Below are 25514 nucleotides of genomic sequence, written 5' to 3'. Positions count from 1 at the left end.
GACTGATCTTACTCTCTGCTTGCCCCGGGGCTTGTGCAAACAGCTCTCAGGGGCCACCCGGTCCAGCCCCCAGAGCTCGACAAGCCTGTTCCCTGGCAACTGGCACAGGTGTCAGAGCGGCACGGAAGAGAGACAGACACGGCGCATGCAGGAAGAGCTAAAACAACAGCAATAAGCAGTCCTTCTAGGACCCTAGCAGCAGCCACCCCCCTCCTGAGCCACTCCCTCCTGCAGGCCCCACTCTGCCAGCCCCCTGCTCAGCCATGCCGTCCTGCTGGCCCCGCTCCACCAGCCCCTGCTGCAGGCCCTGCTTTGTCATCCCCTGCCACCATCTCTCACTCCACCAGCCCCCTGCTGCCAGCCCTGCAGGCCCTTCTGTCTTTTCATTGTTGAACTCCCCCTGCCCCACCAGTGGGTAGGTGACACTCAGTGCTGCCAACTCTTCCAGACTTATTAAGGGGATTTAGGCCCCTGCTGCAGGAGCTCTCAACCCACATCTCCCATGCCCACGCATGGCCCTGGGCAGGCAGAAGGCTGCCACCAACGCTGGGCTCAGAGCATCTGGCCTGGGGTTTCCCTGTTAAGATTTGCTCGTGTTACTGGGCTGCCCCCAGCAAATCCGCGGAGCCAGTGGGCTGTGCGGCCCTTTCCTGTGCCCACACAGCAGTTTTCTTGGTACCAACTAGGCCAAGAGGCGGTGTGTGCCAGCCAAGCCTCCGGCGCCCTCCCCAAGGCGAAACCCCAGGGACATGCGTGGAGTAGAGAAAGGCCCCTCGTCCGTGACGTGCCATACTCACACCCACAGGCCCAGCCCCTTCCGGGAAGGGTCTCTGTACAGCCAAGACAGAAGGAGCATCTCTGTGGGCTCTGGGAATCACCCGTGAGGCTGTCTGCTCCAGTGAGAAGGGAGGGACGCTCAGCTCTGCCCAGCCAGAATAAGGATCGTGCTGTTTGGGAAAAGCTAAGCCGCTGATTTTAGCCCCAGGAGGCCAGCCACACAGAAGGACCTCACCCCCCAAGCAATGACACATTCCTCAGGAGGCAAAGCGGGCAGAGGCCAAAGCTGTCAGGTGGCGGCCACAAGACACAGCCCTTAGCGAGCCCCCTGCCTTGTCACCCTGCAGCCCCTGCTGGGAGGGACTTTCCCTGCGGCTGCCCCTGAGAAGGCATCGCAAGGTAAATTGCCCCTAGGAGTGCAGGGTCCTAGACTGAGCACTGAGGGCTCTGCTGCAGCTTCAAGGCCTGACTGTGCCAAGCTCCGAGGGCCCCACTGAGAGGTGGCTGCAGCACAGAGTCTCGCGGGTGAGCTCTTGAAGAGGGAAGGGGACAGCAAAGCTCTCCTGTGTCCGGCCAAAGCAATGTGGCTGGGGACTAGCCAGAGCCAGCACGGAGGGAGGGACGGAGCGCAGTGGTGTGCTGACCACGATGAAGGTGATCGGTGCAGCTGGCGGAGCAGACCTGACCCCACAAGGAGCCCAGCAAAGCCAGCACCTGGGAGCAGAGGGCACTGGCGGCCAGCATGATCTCAGAGCTTTGGCACCCTCAGCTGTTACCTCATGCGGGCAGGGGCTCCAAGGCTGAGCCCTCCTCCCTGAGCCGCCTCCCCCATAAAGTCGTTGCCTGCACGGCTGCCAAAAACGAACACAGCTGATCTGGGCAGGGAGTGTGGAGTATTCCCAGCAGCGCTGAGTGTTGGCAGAACGCCAGCTCCCTCTGTCCCCCCAGCTCCCCGCTGGCCTCAGCTGGCACTCCTGCCCTGCGTGCTCCCTCAGTGGTGCCCTGCCCATGCTAGCTGAGACACGCCACGGTGCCAGCACTGGGGTCTGCAGTGCCCGGGGCAGGTTCACAGCACAGCAAGAGGGCTGAGGCAGCCGTCTCCTGCTTCTTGTAGTCATGGTTGCCTGAATTCATCCCTGCCATGGTGCTGAGCCTGCTGCAGCAAGCGAGGGAGGGGCGATGCCTTCCCTCCCTAGGGCTGCTGGGGCTGATTCGGCCTCGAGTGCTGCCCTTTTTTGCACCCCAGCAGCCCTTAGAGGTGCTGTGACAATGGAAAACAGCCAGGGCTTAGAGCCACCCCGCCCACTCTAGGCCATGCCTCCTGCATCTGACGAGGAGGGCCCTACCCCAGGGTGTTCTGCAGGGGAGTGGGGGCGGCTTTACGCTGGCTTTGCAGTGACTTAGGCTGAAAACGGCCCCTTGATCTAGTGACGCCCATGCTTAATTGGAACTTCACCATGGCAAGAACACTGAGTCACGTCCGAAGTCCAACAGGCCGTTCCCCAGAAGCGAGCAGTCTCTGTTGGAAACCAGGTGAGGAGTGTGCAGTCCTGCCTCCTTGCTCTGGATTGCTCCCCACCCTACTCCCAGACCTAGTCACCCCACTTCCCCGTCACTACACTCTGCATTTCCTGGCCTAGCCCCTTACCTGCTGTGTAACTGAGTCATTGCCCAGCGCTTACTGGAAGAGGAAGCTGCAGGGAAGGCAGAGTGTGTGATGAAGGAAGCTTTGGAGAGGAGAGGGGAGCCAGCAGGCAGAGCTGACCATGTTCCCAAGTCCAGGACCAGTAACGGGAAGCGGCTGCTCTCAGTGACGGTAAATCAGATCGCAGAGATTAGAGGCCTTTCTGCCTAATCACAGGCAGCTCGAAGTTGGAGGACAAGTTACTGGAACAAAGAGGAAATAGAGGCAGTAAATAAAGAGAAACTGTTAACATATGGCCTCTGTGTGTGAAAAACGTCTCTGTGAAGGTCTGTTTATGGCTCAGTCACTCACTTTATGGGGCTGCAAGGCACAGACTGCAGCTGGGTGAAGAGAAAAAGGGAAGGATGGGTGTGGGTGACACAGACAGGTGTGTCTGTATCTACACCAAGGTCCAGATGGTTGTGCAGTGTGCAGGTGGGTATGCTAGGGGTTTGGACAGTAGCAGCAGTGTGTATTTATGCAAGATGGGGTGTATGGCTGTGTAGGGGGGGTACAGCTTTGCAGAGGAGGCTCTGCTGGTGTGTGAGTACAGCTGTACACAGGGGTGCTGGAACAATTTGTATAGTGAGGGTGCTGAGAGCCATTGAACCAAACTGTAAACCCTGGATATGATGGAAACCACTTCAAGTCAGGGATGCGGCAGCACCCCTAGCTCCAGCACCTATGTGCGGGAGCAGGGTGCTTGTGCAGAAAGCCCATTAACGGGAGGAAGGGGTCTGCGCTGTAGGGGGGACAAACTGGGGGCCATGCACCATGCTCCCCCCTCCCCCCCATACTGCTCACGGGAATGGCCCAGTTAGCACAAACAGAGGGGGAGGTGGACCCCCTCTTGGGCTTGCTCCCTGGCTGGAGACTGACCAGTACCAGGGCTGGGGAGTGACTCTCTGAAGACAGGTTTCAGAGTAACAGCCGTGTTAGTCTGTATCCACAAAAAGAAAAGGAGGACTTGTGGCACCTTAGAGACTAACACATTTATTTGAGCGTAAGCTTTCGTGAGCTACAGCTCACTTCCACTGCGTGCATCCGATGAAGTGAGCTGTAGCTCATGAAAGCTTATGCTCAAATAAATTGGTTAGTCTCTAAGGTGCCACAAGTACTCCTTTTCTTTTCTCTTCTCTGAAGACAGTGCTGGTATAGGCCCAGCTCCAAGGGCTGCCCTGACCTGGGGAATGGCCCCATGGGCTATGATAGCATTCGTCCTGCCCTCCTCCCTGGAACCACTGACCCCAAGAGGGCCTGGCAGGGGCCAGGCTCTGGGCTTCCGCAGCAGACATGCTGGGGTTTATTGGATCCTGGTGCTCAGAACCATATCTGGGACATCTCTCCATATGTCAGGCAGGTTCTGGCACTGAACCTGCCCCCTCCTGGGGGGCTGCTACAGACCTCATGACTGTGACCCAGTAGACACCTGCAGGGAGTGCATGGCTCTCAGCTGTGCTGCTGCACTCAGCCAGCTCACAGGGCTCCCCAGGGACCAACCCCTGGCCCTTTCTGCTCTATGCAGGTTCTTACAGCCGTCCACTGCTCCAGGAAACAATCACAGAGCCCCTTGGCGGGCCCAGCTTCTCCTGCCCATCATATAAGCAATGTTTAGTCTGAGTCCCTCCAGTTCCCATCTGGGCACTGCCTCCCCCTTCGGCCCTGGGGGGCCAAGGAGGGAGACCCCATGCACAGAACAGCTGAAGTCCCAGCGTTCCTCACCGACACAGCCAGCCAAAGTCTTCACTCACTGTAGGCACTCCCCCTCTGCTGCCCTGGGGATGGCACAGCCCCTCTCTCCCTGCCACAGCCCAAGCAAGAGGAGTCAGTTGGGGGATTTCACCGGGGCCTCGGAACCTGTCCTGAGAAATGGCCTTCCTCCCAGTGTGGACCTGTAAAGCATGTGCATGAGTGTGTGCCTGGACACCCGTCAGCACACAGGCCACACAGAGCCATTCTCCTGGCAAGGCTGGGAGTGGGATTGGAACAGAGCGGAAAAGGCTCATGGTGGAGCAGGACACGGCCTTTCTGAGGCATGCACACAGCGACTTTTGTGTGTGCAGCTTGTTGGTTTTGTCAGGGGACCAAGAGTTCTGTAGAGCCTCGGAACAAAGGGGGAGGAGATTTTATATCGATCTCCATACAACCCGTTTACCCACCTGTGCGTCAGACGTATTGAGCATTAGACTCCAGTGCAGAGGGCTGTAACTGCCAGGCTGGGCTCGGATTCCCAGCAGCAAAGGTCACTGCTTTGGTTTCCTGTTAGCAGCTGTAGCAGCGTGACAAGAAAAATTACAATTAAATAAATAAGTTTCTGTGTGTGCACAGAAAAGGCACAAAGGTTGGATTCAAACTGCCCATCTCCCTGGAGAAGAGTGCCGACCCACAGTATGTGAGGAACATGCCCGCTCTGACCCAGGGATCTCTTCTGGAGCCGGCAAACACCCGGTGGAGGAGTCACCCCCAGAAAGGGACCAGGGGCTGGGGCAATGGAGCCTGAGGGAGCTGCAGATTCAGAGCACCAAGGTGACTGTGAGAGTGCTGGGGAGGAGAACAGCACAAACCAGCCATGTTTAGCCTGAGTGTCCCCTTGGTCATTCCCTTCCTGCAGCAGCCCTGCCATTGCCATAGTGGGGCCAGGATCAGGAGGATGTGAGAGCACAACTGGGACTTCAGCCGGCAGGGGCAGAGGGAGCTTCCCAGAGACAGGGATGGGTTCACTGGGGTCAGGACAGGATAGCAGGGAGGGCACCTGGGAATGAGGGCCCTTACTTGATTTCTTTAGCCACTGGCATAGGGCAGCACTCCCTCCCCTCTCCACCCCTAGCCAGGTCCCCGGCACCAAACACACATGCAGAACAGGGGCCATGCTGATGGTCTGCAGCCAAGGGGGCCAGAGAAGGAGTTCCCCTCCCTGCTGGGGATGGAGCAGGGTGATGGTACCAGACACATGAGTCAGACCCTGCCTCTGTCCCTGCCACAGGTACTCTTACACTTGGCCAGAGAGACTCCTGCAGAGTAATTGTCTTCAGGTGTCAGCAAATGGCATCAAGCAGTCAGTAACATCAGAACATGTCCCCTGGGGACAGTAACCCGCTTGTAAGCCCCACCCCTTGCAGACTTCATCCGCCTCCCACTCCTGCCACGGGCAAACCTCACATGGACAAAGCGTGCCAATGCTGCACTTGGAACTGGGCTGCAGATTCCTGCATCTCCTCACCCATGCTTTGCCCTAGGAGGGGCATTGGCTTGCCAAGGGATCAGAGTTAGCCCAGCTCATATCCCTGCCCTTGATTAGCCAGGCAGCCCCACTGCTCCGAGAAACCTGCATCAAAAGAAACACCGGCAGCCCTAACAGCCCAACGCGTCAGGGGACGCGTCCTCCTGGCAGCGGCTCAGCGACACGCCGCCTTCGAATGCGAGCTCTTTGGGGCAGAGGCCGCTCTCCCCCCGTGTCTGCCCGGCCCCTGCCTGGACGGGGCCACCGCTCCGGGACATCACGGGCTGCATTTGGGGCCTGCGGTCAGAGCCGAGCTGCCTCAGGCCTGCTCGAAACCTCACCCGGCTGGCGCCACCTGCCTCCCCAGGCACCTGCATGCCGCGGCGGCCCCCAGGCCTGGCCCAGCGACCCGGGTGGGGCGGGCAGAGCTGCCCCACACGGCCCCGGCCAGTTCTTCAGGAGCCAGTGTGCTTTGGACCCACAACGACACCTAACCATGGACATCCGCTCGCTCCCAGGCTCTGCGCCTGGTGGCTGCCACCCGGAGCCACCCCCCGGGCTACGAACCGGGGCGCCTGGGCCCCTCGGGCAGCCCCACAGCGGAGGGGCGGGAGCCCCCAGGTGGGGAGGGGGGGCAAAGGGGGAGGAGAGCCAGCCGGGAGGGCGGGGCGCCCGGCAGACCCCGCCCCCGGCCACGCCCCCTGGGCTCTGGGTTCCAGCCCCGGCCGGGCGGGGACTGCGGTTCCCAGGATGCCCTGCGGCCGGCACGGGGCGGTGCCGCTGCCGCAAGGCATGCTGGGCCCTGTAGTCCAGCTGGGCGCGGGGGGGGGGCGATGCTGCGGCTGCTTCGTGTGGGTCGTGCCGCCGGGCGGGGGGGGCGCTCGCCCTGCAAGCCCCCCCCCGCCCCACGGCGCACCGGGGCGACCGGGCCTCCCTGCAAGGGGGCGGGCCCCGACCCGGCCCGGCCCAGCGCGGCCGATGGGTGCGTGGGGGGGACGGCCCGGGCGCGGCCTGGCCGCAGTGGGGGGAGAAACCCGGGGGGGGCATTAGAGGCTTGGGAGAGGTGGGGGGCGAGGGCGTGGAGGGGGAGAGGCTGGAGGGAGGCGGGGGGGGGAAGAGGCCTGGGGGAGGCCAGGGGGAGAGGAGTGCGGCGGGGGGAGAGGGCAGGGGGGGAGGCCGGGGAGAGAGGAGTGCGGGGGGGGAGAGGGCAGGGGAGGAGGCCGGGGGGAGAGGCCAGGGAGAGAGGGCAGGGGAGCAGGAGGGGAGGCCGGGGGGAGAGGAGTGCGGGGGGGGGGGAGAGGGCAGGGGAGCAGGGGAGGAGTGCGGGGGGGGGAGAGGGCAGGGGAGGCCAGGGGGAGAGGCCTGGGGGGGGCAGGGGAGCGGCCGGGGGGAGAGGGCAGGGGAGGCCAGGGGGAGAGGAGTGCGGGGGGGGGAGAGGGCAGGGGAGCAGGGGGGGAGTGCGGGGGGGGGAGAGGGCAGGGGAGGAGGCCGGGGGGAGAGGCCAGGGAGAGAGGGCAGGGGAGCAGGAGGGGAGGCCGGGGGGAGAGGAGTGCGGGGGGGGGGGAGGGCGGGGGGGGAGGCCGGGGGGAGAGGAGTGCGGGGGGGGGAGAGGGCAGGGGAGCAGGGGAGGAGTGCGGGGGGGGGAGAGGGCAGGGGAGGCCAGGGCGAGAGGCCGGGGGGAGAGGGCAGGGGAGGCCAGAGGGAGAGGAGTACGGGGGGGGGAGAGGGCAGGGGAGGCCAGGGGGAGAGGCCTGGGAGGGGCAGGGGAGAGGCCGGGAGGAGAGGGCAGGGGAGGCCAGGGGGAGAGGGCAGGGGAGGCCAGGGGGAGAGGCCTGGGAGGGGCAGGGGAGAGGGCAGGGGAGCGGGGGGAGAGGGCAGGGGAGGACAGGGGGAGAGGCCGGGGGGGGCAGGGGAGAGGCCGGGAGGAGAGGGCAGGGGAGGCCAGGGGGAGAGGAGTACGGGAGGGGGAGAGGCCTGGGAGGGGCAGGGGAGCGGGGGGAGAGGGCAGGGGAGGACAGGGGGAGAGGAGTGCTGTGGTGGAGAGGGCAGGGGAGGACAGGGGGAGAGGCCTGGGGGTGCAGGGGAGAGGCCGGGGGGGGCTGGCCCAGCCAGGCCATCACAGACCTTGCCTAGCCTGCCCGTTCTTCTCCAAGCTGATTGTGCTCTCCCACCCCAGCCCCTCGCCGCCGGCCCTGCGCAGCTGGGGGGCCCAGCCCCATGTGGTGGATCTGCGCAGCGACACAGTGACCCGGCCCAGCGCGGAGATGAGACAGGCCATGGCCCAGGCCGAGGTGGGGGATGACGACTATGGGGAGGACCCGACGGTCAATGGTGAGGCCTGGGGGCAGCGCTGTGGTGACCGGGCCCCGGTGGCTGGGACACCCCCACTCAGAGCCAGAGAGTGGGCTGCCCTGGCCCCCCCGCAGACCCCTGCTCCCACAGACGTGCCCAGCCCCAGGGTGGGGCCAGCCCTCCCCTCTGCAGGTAGCCGGGGTGGGTCACAAGCAGGACAACACAGTGGCAGCAGCTGTGGGGAGCCCAGAGCGGAACCGCACGGAGAGGAGGGGCCGGGGGAGGGCAGGTGTGTAGGGCAAGGGGGCCGAGCATCCGCTTCCAGGAACTGATCCCATGGGGCTGTGAACTCGGGCTCCCCCTCCCCCACACATCAGGTGGGCAGATGCTGCTTCTGCAGGGGCTTCCTGGTACACTTTCGACGTCTGGTCATGAGCAGAACGAGTGCCCAACCCCTCTCTTCTCCTGCCAGGGCTGGGGCAGGGACCCACTGAACCCCGAGCAAATCACCTGCCAGGGCAGCAGGGGTCAATGCAGTGGGTCTCGGCCAAGCTGGAGGGCTCCAGGGTGACAGGAACCCCCTGCTCGGTGCCTGTGCTACCCCCACCCCCAAAGGGCACACGGATTCTGTGAGCTGCCCCACTGGTTGCTGCCGTGAGGGGCACATTGCTGGCACGTTCTCTTGTTCGCATGCGCCCCAAGTGCTAGTGACCCCCCCGCGCGCGCCCCTGTGACCCTTTCCATGCAGAGCTGCAGCACGTGGCCGCCCAGCTCCTAGGAACGGAGGAGGCTTTGTTTGTGCCAACGTCGACCATGGCAAACCTCATTGCTGGTGAGTCCCGTGGGGCGGGCAGACCAGGGCAGCGCTGGCTGGCTACGAGCCAGCTGCCGGGCTCTTCCAGAGCACCCCTGAGCAGCAGCTCGGGAAGTGGCTCTTGGCTGCCGCGGGCCTGGGAAGTGTCTCTGCCAAATTAAAGCTTCAGCCCCAGCCTCTCCCAGCAGGGGGTGCCGTGGGGAACAGGGAGCGCTGACTGTGGGGGGAGCCCCCAGCTACTCCCGCCCCAGCCTGTCCCAGCAGGGGGTGCTGTGGGGGGCAGGGCAGGGCAGGAGCACTGATGGTGGGGGGGAGCCCCCAGCGACTCCCACCCCAGCCTGTCCCAGCAGGGGGTGCTGTGGGGAACAGGGAGCGCTGACTGTGGGGGGAGCCCCCAGCTACTCCCACCCCAGCCTGTCCCAGCAGGGGGTGCCGTGGGGAACAGGGAGCGCTGACTGTGGGGGGAGCCCCCAGCTACTCCCGCCCCAGCCTCTCCCAGCAGGGGGTGCCGTGGGGAACAGGGAGCGCTGACTGTGGGGGGAGCCCCCTGCTAATCCCAGCCCAGCCTGTCCCAGCAGGGGGTGCTGTGGGGAACAGGGAGAGCTGACTGTGGGGGGAGCCCCCAGCTACTCCCGCCCCAGCCTGTCCCAGCAGGGGGTGCTGTGGGGGGCAGGGCAGGGCAGGAGCACTGATGGTGGGGGGGAGCCCCCAGCGACTCCCACCCCAGCCTGTCCCAGCAGGGGGTGCTGTGGGGAACAGGGAGCGCTGACTGTGGGGGGAGCCCCCAGCTACTCCCACCCCAGCCTGTCCCAGCAGGGGGTGCCGTGGGGAACAGGGAGCGCTGACTGTGGGGGGAGCCCCCAGCTACTCCCGCCCCAGCCTCTCCCAGCAGGGGGTGCCGTGGGGAACAGGGAGCGCTGACTGTGGGGGGAGCCCCCTGCTAATCCCAGCCCAGCCTGTCCCAGCAGGGGGTGCTGTGGGGAACAGGGAGAGCTGACTGTGGGGGGAGCCCCCAGCTACTCCCGCCCCAGCCTGTCCCAGCAGGGGGTGCTGTGGGGGGCAGGGCAGGGCAGGAGCACTGATGGTGGGGGGGAGCCCCCAGCGACTCCCACCCCAGCCTGTCCCAGCAGGGGGTGCTGTGGGGAACAGGGAGCGCTGACTGTGGGGGGAGCCCCCAGCTACTCCCACCCCAGCCTGTCCCAGCAGGGGGTGCCGTGGGGAACAGGGAGTGCTGACTGTGGCGGGAGCCCCCAGCTACTCCCGCCCCAGCCTGTCCCAGCAGGGGGTGCTGTGGGGGGCAGGGCAGGAGCTCTGACCGGGTGGGGGGGAGCCCCCAGCTAATCCCGTCCCAGCAGGGGGTGCTGTGGGGAGCTGGGCAGGAGCACTGATGGTGGGGGGGGTTCACGGCTAATCCCTCCGCAGCAGGGGGTGCTGTGGGAGGCAGGGCTGGAGTGCTGACTGTGGGGGGAGCCCCCAGCTACTCCCGCCTCAGCCTGTCCCAGCAGGGAGTGTTGTGGGGGGCAGGGCAGGAGCACTGACGGTGGCGAGGAAGTTCACAGCTAATCCCACCCCAGCCTGTCCCAGCACGGGGTGCTGTGGGGGGCAGGGCAGGAGCACTGACGGGGGGGGTGGGGGGAAGCTGCCAGCTAATCCCACCCCAGCCAGTTGCAGCAGGGGCTGCTGTGGCGGACAAGGCAAGCACCAGTTGTTCAGGGGCAGCCGGGACTGTTTCAAGTGCCCCTGTGGTTGAGCGATGGGGTGGCCAGTCCCTGGCCCCAGGGGCTCAGTCAGCAGCTGGCTTTTGTGGCAGCTGCTCCCCAGGAGACAGGGAGGCACACGGCACATCTTGGTGAAGGGGAATGCCAAAGCAGCCCCTGCTGGGCCCACAATCTACCTGTCTATGGGGCCAGAGCCCTGCTGCTTTGTGCCCCACACGGCTCGGCCCCGTGGAACTGCTCCTGACGTGCTCCCCCCAGTCTGTCTACCAAGGCCCCACCCATCCCCCTCCTGTCCCCCTTCACTGCCCTCTCTTGTCCCAGTGATGTGCCATTGCCAGCGAAGGGGGGCTCAGCTGCTCGTCGGGAGGGAGGCCCATCTGCACGTCTTCGAACAGGGAGGGGTTGCTCAGGTATGCGGTGCACTTGGGCCTGGCTTGGGCACCCTCCCCTGGCTAAGGAAACCGCAGGGCGCTGCCCTGTCGCCTCAGGGCAGCTTTGGATGGTCTGGAATGGGTGGGTCAGATTCTGATCCCGTTTGGGATTCCCGGGTGGGGAGCGCTGCCCCAAACCCTCCCGGCATGGAGGGAAGGGCCAAGGGATGCACGAGGAGCATCCCCCACCTCTGCATGGTCCCAGCTGGGGAGAGTCTTGTACACTCACTGCCTGGGCGGGGCCGTGCACACACACTGTGTCTGTCGTGAGCAGGGGAGCAGAGCGGGGTCAGAACCCCAGCAGGGCCTGAATCTCAGAAACAAATCCCCATGTGGCTGCTGTCCCAGGGTCTGCATGTGCGCGGATGGCCTGGCGTGGGGCCAGAGGCTTTGCCCCTGCCCCATCGCTCTAACATGGAGGGGGGCAGGTGTCTCTAGTGGAGGGGGTGTGGGACGGGGCCACAGGGGGCAGCACTGGGCCAAGTTCTCAGGCAGGTCACAGCAGGACTGTGAATCCTGGCCAGCTGCTGCCCCCCTGTGGCCACTCGCAGCAGCAACCGTGGGGGAAAGAATGCCCTGCCAGGCTTTGCCCGAGGAGCTCTGTGTTCCTCCGCCCCGGGGTGCCTGGCTGTCCCCTGCCCCACCCCCTCAGCCTATGGTGCTTCAGGCCTCTACCAAGGCTCCGGCTTTTCTTGGCTTGCTGTTAAATGAGCGGTCATGGGGCTGGTTCTGTGCAAACCCAGGGCTCAACCCCTCACTCGGGTGATGTGCTCAGCAGCCGCAGGCCATGGCAGAAGGCCACACTGCGGGTAGCATCAGGGTGCAAGGGCTGAGCACAGGAGTCCCGGGAACACCCTGGGCTGGGAGAGATCGGGGAGGTGTGGGATGGAGATGTAGGGGGGGTAGGATAGGTTTGGAGCAGGGGTGGGGCGGGGACACCTTGGAGTTATATGTGGAAGTGAGCCATGGTCAGATGTTTCTTTCCCACTCTGGTGAACATGGCTCGCTGGGACAGAGCGTGGCTTTGGGTGCCCTCGGGCCTGCCCACACTCACCATGCTGTCCCGGGCATAGGTAGCTGGGGTCCATTCCCAGGTGCTGCAGGATCTGCCAGATGGCACCTTGGACCTCGACGAGCTGGAGTCGACAGTCCGTGCGGGTTATGGCAGCCGGTACCACCCTCGCTCAGTGCTCATCTGCCTGGAGAACACCCACAACTCTGCAGGGGGCCGGGTGCTCCCCCTTGCCTACCTCAGGGAGGTGCGTCTCGCAGTCCACGAGTGCGCTGTTCTCAGCGCAGCCCGTCCCGCTGCCTGGCTCCTGGAGCTGGCATGAGAAGCTGCCTGTGGGGCGGCACCACTGGCCCTGGCCTCAGCCCCAAGGCGCCGTCTGGGGCTCCTGGTCTGGTGGTTCAAGAGCCAACTCCTGCCCCGCCTGCTAACTCGGAGCAGCTGGGCCAACTGCCCTCTGTGCCCTGTATCACAGGGGTGCGCTGGCTGGGGGATGCAGCCACCCACGTGTGCTCGGCCCCAAAGGCAGGGTCTTATCTGAGACTGAGTGGCTGGGCTGGGTGTCGAGGGCAGGGTGGGGCAGCAGGCTACACAAAGCCACAGCCTTGCCGTGGGCCCTGAGTCCAGCCTCTGGCAGCTCTCTGGGGCTCCGCATCCAGCTGCTTCCACTGGCCCCTGCCTCACCACGTTCTCCTCTCCAGGTGCGCCTGCTTGCTGACCGCTACAGGCTGCACATCCACATGGACGGGGCACGGCTGATGAATGCAGCTGTGGCCCAAGGCGTCGCCCCGGCTCAGATCACCCAGCACTGCGACTCCGTCTCCCTCTGCTTCTCCAAGGTGTGTCCGGAGACGGGGGGGTGCAGGGAAGATGACGCATCACGGAGCAGGTCCCCAGGGCCAGCTGGGAGGGGCATGAGACAGCTCCAGGGGGAGCCCACTCTGGGACAGGCAGCAGATACCCAGGAGTCAGGGTGGGAGGCCCCTTTGGGGCATGGGGTGGTTCCCTTGGGGGCCAGCTCTGACTTCCTCTCTTGGCAGTGCAGGGGCTGGGTGCCCCGGCCGGAGCCCTGGTTGCTGGTTGCAGAGAGTTCGTGGCAGAGGCCTGGCGCATGCGGAAGCTGCTTGGTGGAGGGATGCGCCAGGCAGGGGTGCTGGCGGCAGCTGCCCGCGTAGGGCTGGAGCGCATGGAGGAGACGCTGCAGAGAGACCACGGCAACGCCCGCAGCTTCGCCCAAGGTGCCGGCAGGTGCCCTGCTCCAGAAGCGAGGCCAAGGGCTTTGTGCCTATGGGTGGGGGAGGGGATAGGCTGGACCCTGCTGGGCAGGAGCCCAGGACACATTGCCCCTGGCTCGGGGAAGCTGAGGTTGGCCCAGTTCAGTCAGGGATAACCCTGGTGTCCTGGCCCCATCCTCCTCTTTGTCCCTCAGCATGTGCCTGGCTCAGGCCTGGGAGCTCAGCTTGGGCACAGAAAGGCTGTGGGGTTTGCCTGCCCTGGGAGGGTAAGGGATCCAGCTAGGGGCTCCCAGGAGGGTCAAAAGGGGAACCTGGTGCCTTCCCTGCAGCTCCCCTGGCCCCATCTCCTGTGAGCAGAGGAGGGATGGGCCCCTCACTGTTTTACCCCAGGGCCTGCAGAATCCCTCTGCGCCATGGGGGGCAAGCCTGGGGGACACAGCCTAACAGCATGTGTCCTTCACCCCCAGGCGTCTGGGAGCTTGGCTCGCCCATCTGCTCCGTCAACCCCTCAGCCGTGGAGACCAACATGGTGCTGGTGACGGTGGCTGTGCCCTGGCTGTCCCCTGAGGAGCTGTGTGAGCGCATGCAGGCAGTGAGCGAGGAGGAGGTGGCTGAGACAGGGCGTGCTGTCAGCGTGCGGCTGTTCCCATGGGCCGCGCGCTCCCTGCGGGCCGTCTGGCACTGTGACGTCTCCGCACAGGACACCCAGCTGGCAGCCAACAAGCTGAAATTTGTGGCCGAGCAGTGCAGGCGGGAGCGAGGTGCTGCACCCTAGAGCGGGCAGGAGGGGTGCACCCAGGCCAGACAGGAGACTGTCCCCGCCTCTGCCCTTCGGAGCCCAGGGCTGCCAAGCAAGGATCGAACATCCCAGCGTGAGCTGGGGGCCCAGCCTGCCCAGCGCCTTCTGCCCAGCAGGATGCCACTGGCTGGCCACCCACATGGGAACCACAGCTACTTGGCCCACATGGCCGGCTCCAGCCACAGTGCAGCGGAGTCGGGGCTTGCCTGTCTGGGCCAGCCCCACTCGGGGAATGGAGCCAGTCAGGGCCATGGCAGTGGGAGTTAAACGGGGCATGGCCCTAGTGGTTGCATTACCCAGCCCGATGACTGAGCCATGCCGGGCTGCACTGCCCCTGAGCCTCCTGCTCACCTGTCTACACTTCACCGGCCCAGCCAGAAGCTGCTCACTGCTCCAAACACAGGAGCAGGCCTTCCCCACGCTGCCAGAGACCTCTGTGGATGCAGTGCTGCTGCCAGTTGAAACAGGGCCTTGGCCCCTCTTCCCACAGTGCCTCTGGAGGTATCCCACAATCTAGTGTGACAGCTTCCCAGGGGCCTGTGGGCAAGGCTGGGAGCCGCGGATCCCTGCCCATAGGGATGTGCGCCATGGGCCCTGCACACAGGGCAGCGTGACCAACAGCTCTAGGATTCCTGGGTGCCCGCTACACCCAGGGAACGTGTGAGGACCTACGCCCTGGAGCCTGGCAGCTGGGCTCCAGGCTCTGGAGTCTGCTGTAGAGGATGCAGGGCTGGAAGCGCTGGTGCAGCGTGCTTTGCTCAGTGCCTTTGCTGGCGCGGCAGGTTTGCACCCGTTGGTTGCTGGAGCTGACAGCCAGTCCCCTCAGCTGCCAGCTGGGCAGCTTCCTTCAGGCACTGAATCCCACTGTGCCTCCTGGGCGCACGTGACCCCATGCCCCCGGATCTGCAGCCTGCCTGTGGGCTCTGGCTGGAGTTTAAGGTGTTGGTCGTGACCCACAAGCCCTAAGCGGCCCGCCTGAGGGATTGACCCTGCCCATGCGGTGCTGCCACAGCTGGGTCCCAGTGATACGGGGGGGGCAGGGCATTCTCCATGCGGGTACTGAGCCCCTGGAACGTGCTATGAAGCAGCCCACCGGGGGCCATGCTGAGAGAGCCCTGGTGTAAGGGGGCAGGGCTGGGGCACCCCACGATGGAGTCTCTGCACTTCCTGGTTGAACGCTCCCTTTCCTGGGGCTGGCTGCAGTTGTGGGTTGATGTGGGGGCGCCTGGAGCCTTGGAGAGGCTTCTCTACTTCCCTGTGGCTAAATAAAGAGCAAGCTCCTGGCCTGGCTTAGGGGTTTGTCTACTAAGGCTGTATTAGTGCAGGGCTCCAGCTGGTCAGGAGCGCACTGCACCGTGGCTGCCAAAATTCAGTTTCTTCAGCAAGAGGCACTGCTGTGCCGCAGCCGGATGGGGCATACGGAGAGGGGTTCCAGGTGCTGCTCAGCCCTGCTCCTTCCCAGGCCGGGAGATCCAGCCCCTGGGGCCAAGGCAGTGCTGCAGCAGCCCTTGCGGCAGAGGGGTGGCTGCAAGGCCATGCAGGCAGAGGCCGGGCCTCCAGTTCTCTCAGCCCCCAGGGGTTGTGGTAGCCTGGGGCCTGCGAGGGGTGGGAGGCTCCGGGGACAGACAGGTGCTAGCTATGGAATCAGAGAGGAACCTTTTATTGGGACATGCTGGGCAGAGGACAGGAGGCCAGATGCTCTGGCAGTGGGGGGGCGGCTGAAGCAGTGGCAGCCCCGGCAGCAGGGGGCTGTGGCAGGCTGCAAGCAGAGGAGCCTCAGGCTGGGGCTGACTGCCCCTTGGCCCTGCTTCCTTCACCCCAGGCTTGGCCCTGCTCTGACTGGTGCTCTGCTGTCCAGGTCTTCCACGAGCCATGGCTGAGCATGGTGCAGCGGCCCTGTGCTCTCACCTTGTCTCCACCATTCTCCCTGCAGCTGCCTGGCTCTGTGTGGGGAGGGTGTAGGCCCCCTCTAATAGGCTGGCCTCCATCGTAGCCAGGGTCCATTGGATCGAGGGGAGCTGGCCGCCAGGTCCATCCCCAAGTCACTGGCTCAGCCCCAGGAACTCAGGGAATCCAGGCTGTAGCCAGCAGCACCAGGGGGTGGAGAGTCAGTCTGGGCCTGCTGCTGTGGGGCTTTAGCCTCTGCCCCCTACCCACTACCCTCCCAGCAGCAGGGACTGCAATGCAGGGGGCCTGCAGCTGGGTGTGTGGGGCACAGGGTGGCAGAAAGGTCAGTCCCAAAGAAGCTGCAGATGGCGGAGCGCTGGGGTGTCCCTGCCCGTTTCCCTGCGGCTCAGATGGCCACGGAGCGTGTGGCTTGCTGCAGGCTGAGGAGCCGGGCAGCGAGGAGGAGGAGGGAGCCGGCCAGCACCTCAGTGCTGAAGGAGAGCCAGGCCAGTGCCATGGACCAGCCAAAGCTGATGCGGACGTGGTCAAAGTCCTGCTGGTTGTACATGCGGACGGTCTCGGCGAAGGCCGCCCCAGAGTAGCTGATGTAGACGCTGATCCCCGACAGTGTCAGCAGGCCTGCGAGAGGCAGAGAAGGCAGGGCTTGGTGCTGGCCTGGGGCCCTGGCCAGGTCCACCACAGCTGCGATTGGGCCAGTCTGGTGCCATGGCACCAGCACACCTGGGAATGGTTTTGGTGGCCTCACGGTGCAGCCCCCAATGCTCCCTGGTGGCCACTCTGACCATTGTCCAAGCCCAAGCCCTGCCACCCTCAGGAAGGTGGACAGGGAACTCACCAGCTGCCTGGGAGTTCCAGGTTCCTTTGGCACCCCGCACACGCAGCCCCACGTCTCCAGAGGCGCTGCCCAGAGGTCCCGGGGAGGCTGTGTGGTGCAGGGCACTGATCCCTGCTGGTAGTGCCAGCAAGCACCAAGGCGGCGCATCCAGGAGCAACAGCTGGTGGCTGCTGCTTTGCCCCCACCTTGCCCCCATCTCTGCCCAGGAGACTGTCATGTCTGCAGAAAAGTCTGCTGGTGGCTGCATCTGAGAAATGCTGGCTGAGACCCTCCTGACCTGAGTGCTGCCCCCTGGCACACGCTGCAGCCCTCCTAGGATTGCAGCCAGCCGCCTGCCTAGAGGCTGCAGGTACCCCACTCTGACCCCTTCGCATGGGTCTCCATGCGCCTGGAAGCACTGGAAGGTCTCCCCCAATGCACTGGGAGGGAACCCCAGAGCAGCTCAGCTTTCTGCAGCACAATGAGCCACGGGATACGTGCCTGGACGTTCTGGGGACCCCACAGGGGTGCATGGGACCAGCGAGGCTGCAGCACCTTGCACATGGCTTTGCAGTGCAGCTGCTGCCAGCCAGGCTCAGCGAAGCTGGGGGCTCAGCCGAGGTGACTGCATGATGGAGCCTCTGTTCCTGTCTGCACTGGGGGGAGCCCTGCCCTGCTGCGGGGGGAGCAACCCCCCGTAACAGACTGGTGCAGCTACCCCAGCGATGGGGGCAGACGCGTGCTGGTGAACGAACAAGAGGAGTCATTGCCCTGTGTAGATGCGAGACAGAGTGAGCGACAGGGTAATTACTGAGCCTTCCAGCTGGGAGACAGCTGGGGGGGCCCAAACAGCCCAGCTCCAGAACGCCTGGCTCCGTTGAGTATGGTGCCTGGGTAGCTGTTTGCCTCTCCCCTCGATGCCACGTGATGAGCTCTCCCATGGTGCAGTCACCCAAGGGGTGGGGATGCCTGGGGCAGCCACACGGCCTGGCCCTGTGATCACAAGCTCCAGAGACCAGCCCAGGACCGGGAAGAGCTGAGGTGGGATTCAAAAGGCCCAGTGAGGGAATGCAGCTGGCACGCCTCCCACGGCAAAGAACCGGGCCATGGGCCGAATCTCTAATAATGCTCAAAGGGGCACCTAAGTTGCTCCTCTCTGGCCACTTGTCAGCAAATCAGTCACAGCTGAGCTGGTAACAAATGGGAGAGATTCCCTGGCCGTCCCCAGGGTGCCCCCCACCCCCACCCCCGGTCACCCCCGGCCGCAGCTGAGGTTCAGGGTCAGGCAGGAATTGGTACGAAGCACATCTGTTGAGCGACAGGGAGCTCAGCAAAGGGAAGTGGGAGATATCTGGCTTCCGGGGGTTACAGTGAGACTCTGCACCTACAGTAGAGAGTCACCCCAGGCTCTGGCGTGGCCCAGAGGGGCAGCTCCCCAGCCCAGTAGCCCCCCCCCACCTTGCCAGCAGTCCTGGCTGCCCCTGGCACAGCACCGCCGAAGGAGAAGAAAGAAGGGGGTGGGGAGATTTCCCAGCAGAGGAACCGCAGCTTTACAGAGCTCCCTGCACTGGGGTCCTGATGGGGTCCAGTCCCTAGAGAGCGCAGAGCAGCCAGGCCCAGGGAGAGCTGCCCCCACGCTGGTCACGTGGCTGGGAGCAGCCACAGAGGGTGGCTTAGCACCATGCCTCTGGTACCAAGCGTGCAATCTCGCGCCCAGCCCTGACCCCAGCACTCTCGCCTGACGCCGCTCACGGCGCGGCCCTGGGTTGTATACCTGGCACGTTACGGCCCTCAAAGCAAAAAGCTTCCCGGTTATTCACTCTCCTTTGGCCACAGAGGGGCCGGGACCAGTGCAGAATCCTGCCTGCCCCGCAGCCGGCCGGCAGTGCTGAAACGCAGCCAGTGGGGAGCAGGCCTGGCCAGGACAGTCGCCCCCCAGCCAGCCTGGAGCGAGACAGGGCTCTGGGCATGGCACATGGGGTGAGGGAGAGACCAAGGACAGGCAGGGAGGCACAGACATCCCAGGCCAGGGCCAAAGAGAGCAGCTACTGGTGAGGGGGTGAAGAGGCCAGCCCTGCCCCAAGGGGATGAGACAGGCAGTGCCAGGCTCTCCGCCTGCATCAGGCTCCCTCGGTCTCCATCCCCCCAGTGCCAGGGCAACAGAGCACCAGAGGCCCACACTGGTCTGTCTCTGCGTGTCCCCCCAGGCGAGGCTCAGCAGGGAAAGGGGGGTCCCAGCCCCAAACCCCCACCTTCCCCTCAGCCAGCAGATGCCCCTCCCTCGCCTGCCATGACGCAGATGCGAGGATGGGTCCAAGGGACAATTCAAATCACAGTCCAAAAATGTGCTTAATTTAGAGGCTGGGCAGCAGCTCCCTGAGAGAGCCGGGGGCAGGACTGGGCAGCCCAGAGCTCATCCCCAACTACTGGCAGAGAACCCGGCAGCTGGCCCTGGCCCCACACTGGCCCCACCGGTGTCGCTTAGCCCTGATAGGCATGAGTGCGAACAGGAGGGGTTACTAAGCCAATCCTGCTAGAGCCACAAGCTATCCCCTCCCACCAGGGGGCCCACATGCTTCTCTCCTGCTCAGGCTGAAAACCTAAACTCCCCCCAGCAGGAGCCAGTCGGTGCTCAGGACTCTGGTTCTATTTGTACAGCGCCTAGCGCAAAGAGGGTGCTGCTGATCCACAACAGGGTAAAGAGCAACATGCCACCACCTCTGGCAGAGCCCCTCCCCCACCCAGGGCTGCAGGGGTCCTGCCCGTTACCCATGGGCTGGGAACTGAGCTCCCGGTGAGCTCAGGGTCACTTTGCAGCCATTTCCTTGGGTCAGTGGCGGGGCAGTGTGGCTCCATGGTGGCCTGTATTGGGCAGTGGTCTGTAGCTCTCTGCTCAGGGAATCACCCCCCTCCTCCCCGCCGCATTGCAATTCTGTGCCCAGCCCCACATCCCAGCAGCAGCAAGGAGAGAACCCAGGGCCAGAGGCACACCAGCTGGCAGGGCCGCCAGGGGAAAATCCAGGGTACTGTCCAAGCACCTTCAGCTTCGTCTGTGCTAGTGAAACCAGGACCCGGGTTGCGCCCCTGCCAGCACGGGGCAGCAGGGCTTGGAGCTGGGCAGGACCCCGTGGTGGAGCCCCCCGAGCAGCGAGTGCGACAGTGGGAGGTGGCTGAAAACCCGTCGCAGCCTCAGCGACTCCACAGCACGTTCCCAGTGGCTGCCGCAGCACCTGGCCCCGGCTGCTCCCTGCAGGGACTGAGCCCCCGAGAGAGCCTGTGGCCTGCACGCCCCCCTGCGCTGCCCACGCATGCCGGCTGCGGGCACTCACCTCCCAGCAGCAAGTAGGAGCCTGTGAAGAGCAGCAGCTGGCGGCTTTGTGCCAAGGAACTGACAACGCCACAGATCCAGCCGAGGACGAGGAGGATGAGGCTGAGTGGCAGCATGACCACGAAGGCCCGGTGCATGCCTGCCAAGGACAGAGTGAGGTGGCCTCCGGAGGCAGTACACGCCCTGGCTTCAGGCTGCTCAGACGGAAGTGGCCGTAACACAGGTCTCTGCCCTGCGCTGTGCCCACCAGGAGGGATGAGCCTCAACTGTTCCAGGCCTTGCCCTGGGCACTGGCCCCGGCACAGCCCCGTCCTGCTCCCCTTCCTGCAGCCAACGCAGGGACCCAGCACAGGGACACCTGAGTGTGGGTGTCCTGAGCAGACCCCCCCATGGAGCAGCACACTGGGCACCCCCCTCCCCCCCGTGAGCAAGCCCGGGACAACTTCCCTCCTGGGGGCCAGGGCGACTCACAGATAAGATGCTGCAGTGACGTGGGCACCTCTTGGCTCTCGCTCCCAAATGGGTCAATCAGTGGGATGCAGACATTCCTGCCTGGAAAGGAGAGGAGAAAATAAACCAGCCCCCAGCCGGGACATAACGGGGGTCCTCTGGCCTGTGTTATACAGGAGGCCAGATGAGACCATCCTAACGGTTTCATCTGCCTCGAATCTATGACTCTGGAAAGCAGGGTGTGGGGGAGGTGGTGAGGAGAGAAGCTCTATGGAGGATTTACAGCCCCCAGGGCAGGGACCCCAACATCCATGGGGATCTGCTGGGGGCCAAGCCAGGGATGGGCGTTGGGGCTAAGGGGACAATTTCACTAGTGAGTAGAGAGCTCCCCATGCGGGTGGCATTGCTCAGCTCAGTGAGAGCTCTCAGCAGGGAGCTCAGGGCTGGGGTACAGATGTGGGAGCTGGGGCCTCCTGCACCTGGCTGGGGGTGGACCTGCAGCTGTTAGTTCTGTGTTAGCCAACCGCCCTTCTCTCTGGAGGAGCCTCTGAAATGCAGAGAGCTCCATGCACCCACCCACTCCTCAGAAACCTTTATGGAGCCTTCCTGCCCCTGTGACAGCAGGAACCCCCCTCCCATGGCGTTCTCTCTGGGATCCCCATGGCCACCTCTGCCCCAGCAGGGCTGGGAACTCCCCAGGGCAGTGCTGTACATGCCAATCATGCCATCACCTCCTCTTCCTGCCCCGAAGCAGGGCTCTCGCCCACTGCAGGTACGGAATTCCCTCCCTGTGGAAGGGATGCTCCTGTCTGCCCCATGCCCTGAGAGCAGCTGCAGGCCTGGGTTCTGGAGTTCTGGTCCCAAAGCCACAGGCCCTGTCTGAGGCCACGCCAGGGCTCTGTGCATGGCCACAGGAGGAGCTAACAGGAAGATGGGGACCTCATGCAGCCAATCCCTGGATGCCATACTCCCCTGACAGGGCACAGCTCCTAGGCAAGGCATGAGAGTGTAGTTCCCTTTTGCCGGGGATGGCTCCTGCAGGAGAGCTCAATGCAAAGCCAGCACCTGCAGGTGTGTTTGGAGAATTTAGCGTCAGGCTCCAGCCTCCCATGCACACTAAAGTGGCACATCAAGAAGCAGAAACTCTAGTCACCAGGACCCAGCAGAGCAGCAGTGACTGGATGCAACACCACATGGGACAGTCATTAATGAACCTCTGAGCCCCCCCTGAGAAGCAGCTGCCCAATAACGAGATCCCAGGAACATGCCCCTCGGCTCTGCAGGGAGGTCTGGCACGTGGCCCACTGGAATGAAAGGCAGCATGAAGGGGCCCTCTGACCTGCCTGGCTGGGGGCACAGCGCCCTGCAAACTGACAGGAGCCCTGGGGAACAGGGAAAGGATCCAGTCAGCAGCAGCCCCTGTGACAGGCCTGCTCCGGGGACCGTAATGAGACACAAGTAATTGCAACGCAAGGTCTGCGAACCAGCAGCAGCAGCCCTGATCCAGAGTACAGCGAAGCGCTGTCTCCTGGGGGCTGTTCTACAAGCCCCCCTCACCAGTGGGGGCTGCTCCTGCCGGCCCCCACCCCCCAATCCTGGCAAGCAGTGGGAGCTGCCCAGGGTAGGAGACATCTTGCCCTGGGCTCAGCCCCTCCCCACATCCCCTGTCAGGTTCCATGCCCCCAGGAGGGACAGGGACATTACAGCTGGAGAGGCCGCAGCAGCTGGTCACTTCCCTTCCTGGGGCCCTCTGCTCAGCCCTGCTAGCCAAGTCCTTAGCTGCCCTCCCGTCACCACAGGGCAGCAGGACAGGGCTGTGGTGCTAGGTGCGGGACACAGTGATGGGCCCAAGGTCACCGAGGCCTGTGGTGGGAGCAGAGAATCCGGGCTCCAGTCCCAGGCTGGCGCCTGAACTCCTGGGGAGCAAAGCCCGGGAAAGGCTGGGGGGCCAGTGACTTCCGCAGACAATTATCAGCAATTAAACCAGCTGCTGCTGTCTCCTGGGCCAGGCTCAGGGCAGGACACGCTGGGAGACCGGCTGAGCGCTGCTCCCCCCCCCGCACACACATGCCCGATCCGCCCAGGCGCTGGCACCAGGAACCCCTGGCTGAGGTGGTCTCTCTCCCATACAGGGCTACAGTGGCTCTCAGCCCCCTCCCACTCCGTACTCACTCTGGCAGCGCCCTGCCGGTCTCCAGAACCAGGCGCCCAGGTTAGCTCCTCACCTCTCCCCGCAGGGCCCCGGTCCCGTCTGTCTCTCCAGCCTGGACCGCAGGCGCGCATGGGAACCCGAGCCCAGCGGACCGCGCTCTGCGCCCCTGGGCAGGGGACTTGCCGGACAGGGGAGGCGGGAGCGCCGCAGGGAGGGGGCCGCGGGCAGCTCCCCGCCGATGTGCTCAGCAGCTGCTCACAGCGGGGCCGGGGAGCCAAGGGGGCCGGGAAGAAGCCGAGGGCCCCCCGCCCAGCTGGCACTGAAGGGCGAGGCGCGCCGGCCCCGAGGCAGGCTCGCAGCGCGCACCCCGCGCTCCCGGGGGCGGAACGCCGCGGGGTGCCGGGAGCGCACGCTGGGCGGGGAGGGGTTCAGGGTCACTGCTTCTGGGGAAGCTCACGGCAGCGCCGGCCCGCAGCTGCCTCAACGCCCGGAGGCGCGGGAGCCCGGGAGGAGGCTGATGGAGCGCCGATAAATGCGGGTCCCCGGCGGGGAACCGGGGCTGGCAGGGTGGGGGTGCCCGAGCCGACGGCGGGGTCCCGGCGCCCGTTACCTTCGCAGACCCGCCAGAGCCCAGAGTGGGAGCTGAGCGGCTCCGGGTCCCGCGCCGGTTCCACCCGCACCAGGTACCAATAGTCCGACCCGATGGCCGCGGCCAGGAGCCCGAAGCTGAGGGTGCCGCTGAGCGCAGCGCCCAGACACAGGGCGCCCGCGGGCAGCGCGCCTCGCCCCAGCCCCATCCCCGCCCGACCAGCCGCGCCGCTCCTCACCCGGCCGCAGCGCCCGGGCGCTCTGGGGAGCAGGGGTCCGTGCGCCCCCTCCGGCGTCCGGGAGCCTGACAGCCCGGCGGGGGCGCTGCGCTGGGGCCGGGCCGTGCAGACCGGCGGGCGCGGACCCTGGGCGCAGGGGGCCCAGCACTTCGCACCCCCGAAGCCGATGCCCGCTCGGAGGCTGTTAACCCCCGCGGGAAAGGGCCCCGCGGCTCGGCTCCGCGGGCTGCGACCCCCTCGGCCCCGGTTCACGGGCCCCCGCGCAAGGTGCAAGTGCTGTGGACACGGGAGCCTCCGGGGTCCGGCCAGGCGCCCCCCGCCGTACGGCACAGAGCGCCCTGCAGCGGCTGACACTGGACTGCGGGGCCCAGCGTGTGCCCATCCCTCCGCATCGGGCCTGGGCTGCTCTCCCCGGGCCGTGAGCTGGCCGCGAACCCGCACCTGCCGTTCACCGGCGGGGCCGGACCTGGAGGCGCGGGAGAGACGCAGAAAGTGGCCTTGACGCCCCTCTCCCCAGGGGCCGGAGCTCTGCAGCGCCCGGCAGCCTCTGGCAGCTCGGGGAGGCAGAGCAGAGCCCGAGGAGCCGCTTCCCCTGCCAGGGCCTGGGGCTGGGGGTACAGAGAACAGGACCCCTCAGCTGGGTCCATTTTGGGGGGCAAGGAGCCAGACAACCACGTCTGCCCTTCACTCCATGTCCCAGCCAGCCCCAAACTGAAACTCCCTCCAGCCCCTCCTCCCCTGGGCTTTGTCCCTTTCCCGGGCCAGGAGGGCACCTGATTCCTTTGTTCTCCAACCCTTTAGCTCTCACCTGGCAGGGGGGAAGGGCCCAGGCCATCAGTTGCCAGGAAACAGGGTGTCGGCCATTCTCTGTGTCCAGACCCCTGCCCACACCTGCCCTCCAGGGCTCTGCAATGATCATACACCCTTACCCCACCCCCTAGATACTTCAGAACTGCCTAGGGGAAACTGAGGCACCCCCACACTATTCAGAGGAAACATTAAGAACAGTCCCACTTCGTCACAGGGTCCCCACAGGTGGGTAGGATCTCACACAGGGGGTGGGCCCAGTCTCTCCTGCCCCATGACCAGAACTGGGGGGGGGGGGGGGGGACGAAGGGGGCAGGCAAAACCACAGGCAGTGCTCTCAGGCCTGGTGCAGTCATGGCAGCAGGAGGGACGGGGCACTTCGGGGGGTTGCTGGGAGCAGCTGTGCACGGTAGCCTGGGCGATGTTGTCCTCTGGTCTTTGGCAAGGTCACATTAGCTCCTCCCCATTGGGGCTGTTCCAGGGGATAGAGCCTTGTGCGTGAACAATACATTATAGAGAAACTAGCCATGGGCTGGTGGGGGCAGGCACTGAGGGGTGTTGGACCCACAGGGGTGGACAGTCAAGGGGTCAGTGTTGAGGGTGCGTTGGGGCAAAGGGGGCATTTACCCACGGAGGAGATGGGTTGACACATTCTGGCCGGGGCACTACTAATTCCAGGGGGAGCGATGGATGTAGCCAGTGCGGACGTGGGCGGTGGTACAAGGCACTGTGGGGACAGCAGAGTTGGGAGGACAAAGTTCACTCTGCCCAGGGACAGGGCCCTAGCCACACAAACTCCCTGCTCCTGCCATGGCCCCCTGTCATCAGGGAATCAAACAGTCCTCATGGTGAAACTGCCAGTGACTGTCAGGAAAGTGGTGCCATTAGGCTCCCCAGCCAGCAGGAGAAGCACTGCACTCAGCTGGAGCCCCACGCAGGTGTGGGTAAACCAAACCAAACTGCCAGCTGCGGGACTGCAGGGTACCACTACCCCCACGCGGACCGGAGCAGGCTCTAGTATACTGTGAATGACATGCACCGAGGCTTCACTCAGCTCACCTGAGAAGAGAGGGGGCAAAGGTAACATTATTCACCTTTCCACCAGGAAGCAACAGTAGCTGGTTTTGTCCCTGGAGCAAGTTAGAACAGCCCCAGGGTTGCCTATACCAGATGAAATCATCCCCTCTGGCCCGATCACTGGAGCACAACACATTTCAGCCCCACCCCTCCCATATCCTATGCAAGGCAG

General features: G+C 64.8%; 1 protein-coding gene across 1 annotated transcript; it reads left to right on the top strand.

Moving 5' to 3' along the window:
• Positions 1 to 6514: 6514 nt before the first annotated feature.
• On the top strand, positions 6515 to 15267 carry LOC144274783 (uncharacterized). The gene is made up of 8 exons (XM_077833872.1): positions 6515 to 6663; positions 7858 to 8012; positions 8722 to 8805; positions 10827 to 10915; positions 12010 to 12195; positions 12647 to 12784; positions 12991 to 13183; positions 13648 to 15267. The coding sequence occupies exons 1-8, from the start codon at positions 6515 to 6517 to the stop codon at positions 13953 to 13955; spliced, it is 1302 nt and encodes a 433-aa protein (XP_077689998.1). The 3' UTR covers positions 13956 to 15267.
• The last annotated feature ends 10247 nt before the right edge of the window (positions 15268 to 25514 follow it).

The sequence above is a fragment of the Eretmochelys imbricata genome, chromosome 14 (assembly GCF_965152235.1).
Source record: "Eretmochelys imbricata isolate rEreImb1 chromosome 14, rEreImb1.hap1, whole genome shotgun sequence".
Classification (NCBI taxonomy): Eukaryota; Metazoa; Chordata; order Testudines; family Cheloniidae; genus Eretmochelys; species Eretmochelys imbricata.
The sequence above is the reverse complement of the archived record's forward strand: the minus strand, read 5'-3'. Positions and strand labels throughout refer to the sequence as shown.

Bases quoted from the DNA above. Each gene is read 5' to 3' on its own strand.
- LOC144274783 (XM_077833872.1), top strand. From the start codon at position 6,515: ATGCTGCGGCTGCTTCGTGTGGGTCGTGCCGCCGGGCGGGGGGGGCGC. The intron at 8,013-8,721 runs GTGAGGCCTGGG...CTTTCCATGCAG, and splicing joins GGAGGACCCGACGGTCAATG to AGCTGCAGCACGTGGCCGCC. The intron at 12,196-12,646 runs GTGCGTCTCGCA...TCTCCTCTCCAG, and splicing joins CCCTTGCCTACCTCAGGGAG to GTGCGCCTGCTTGCTGACCG.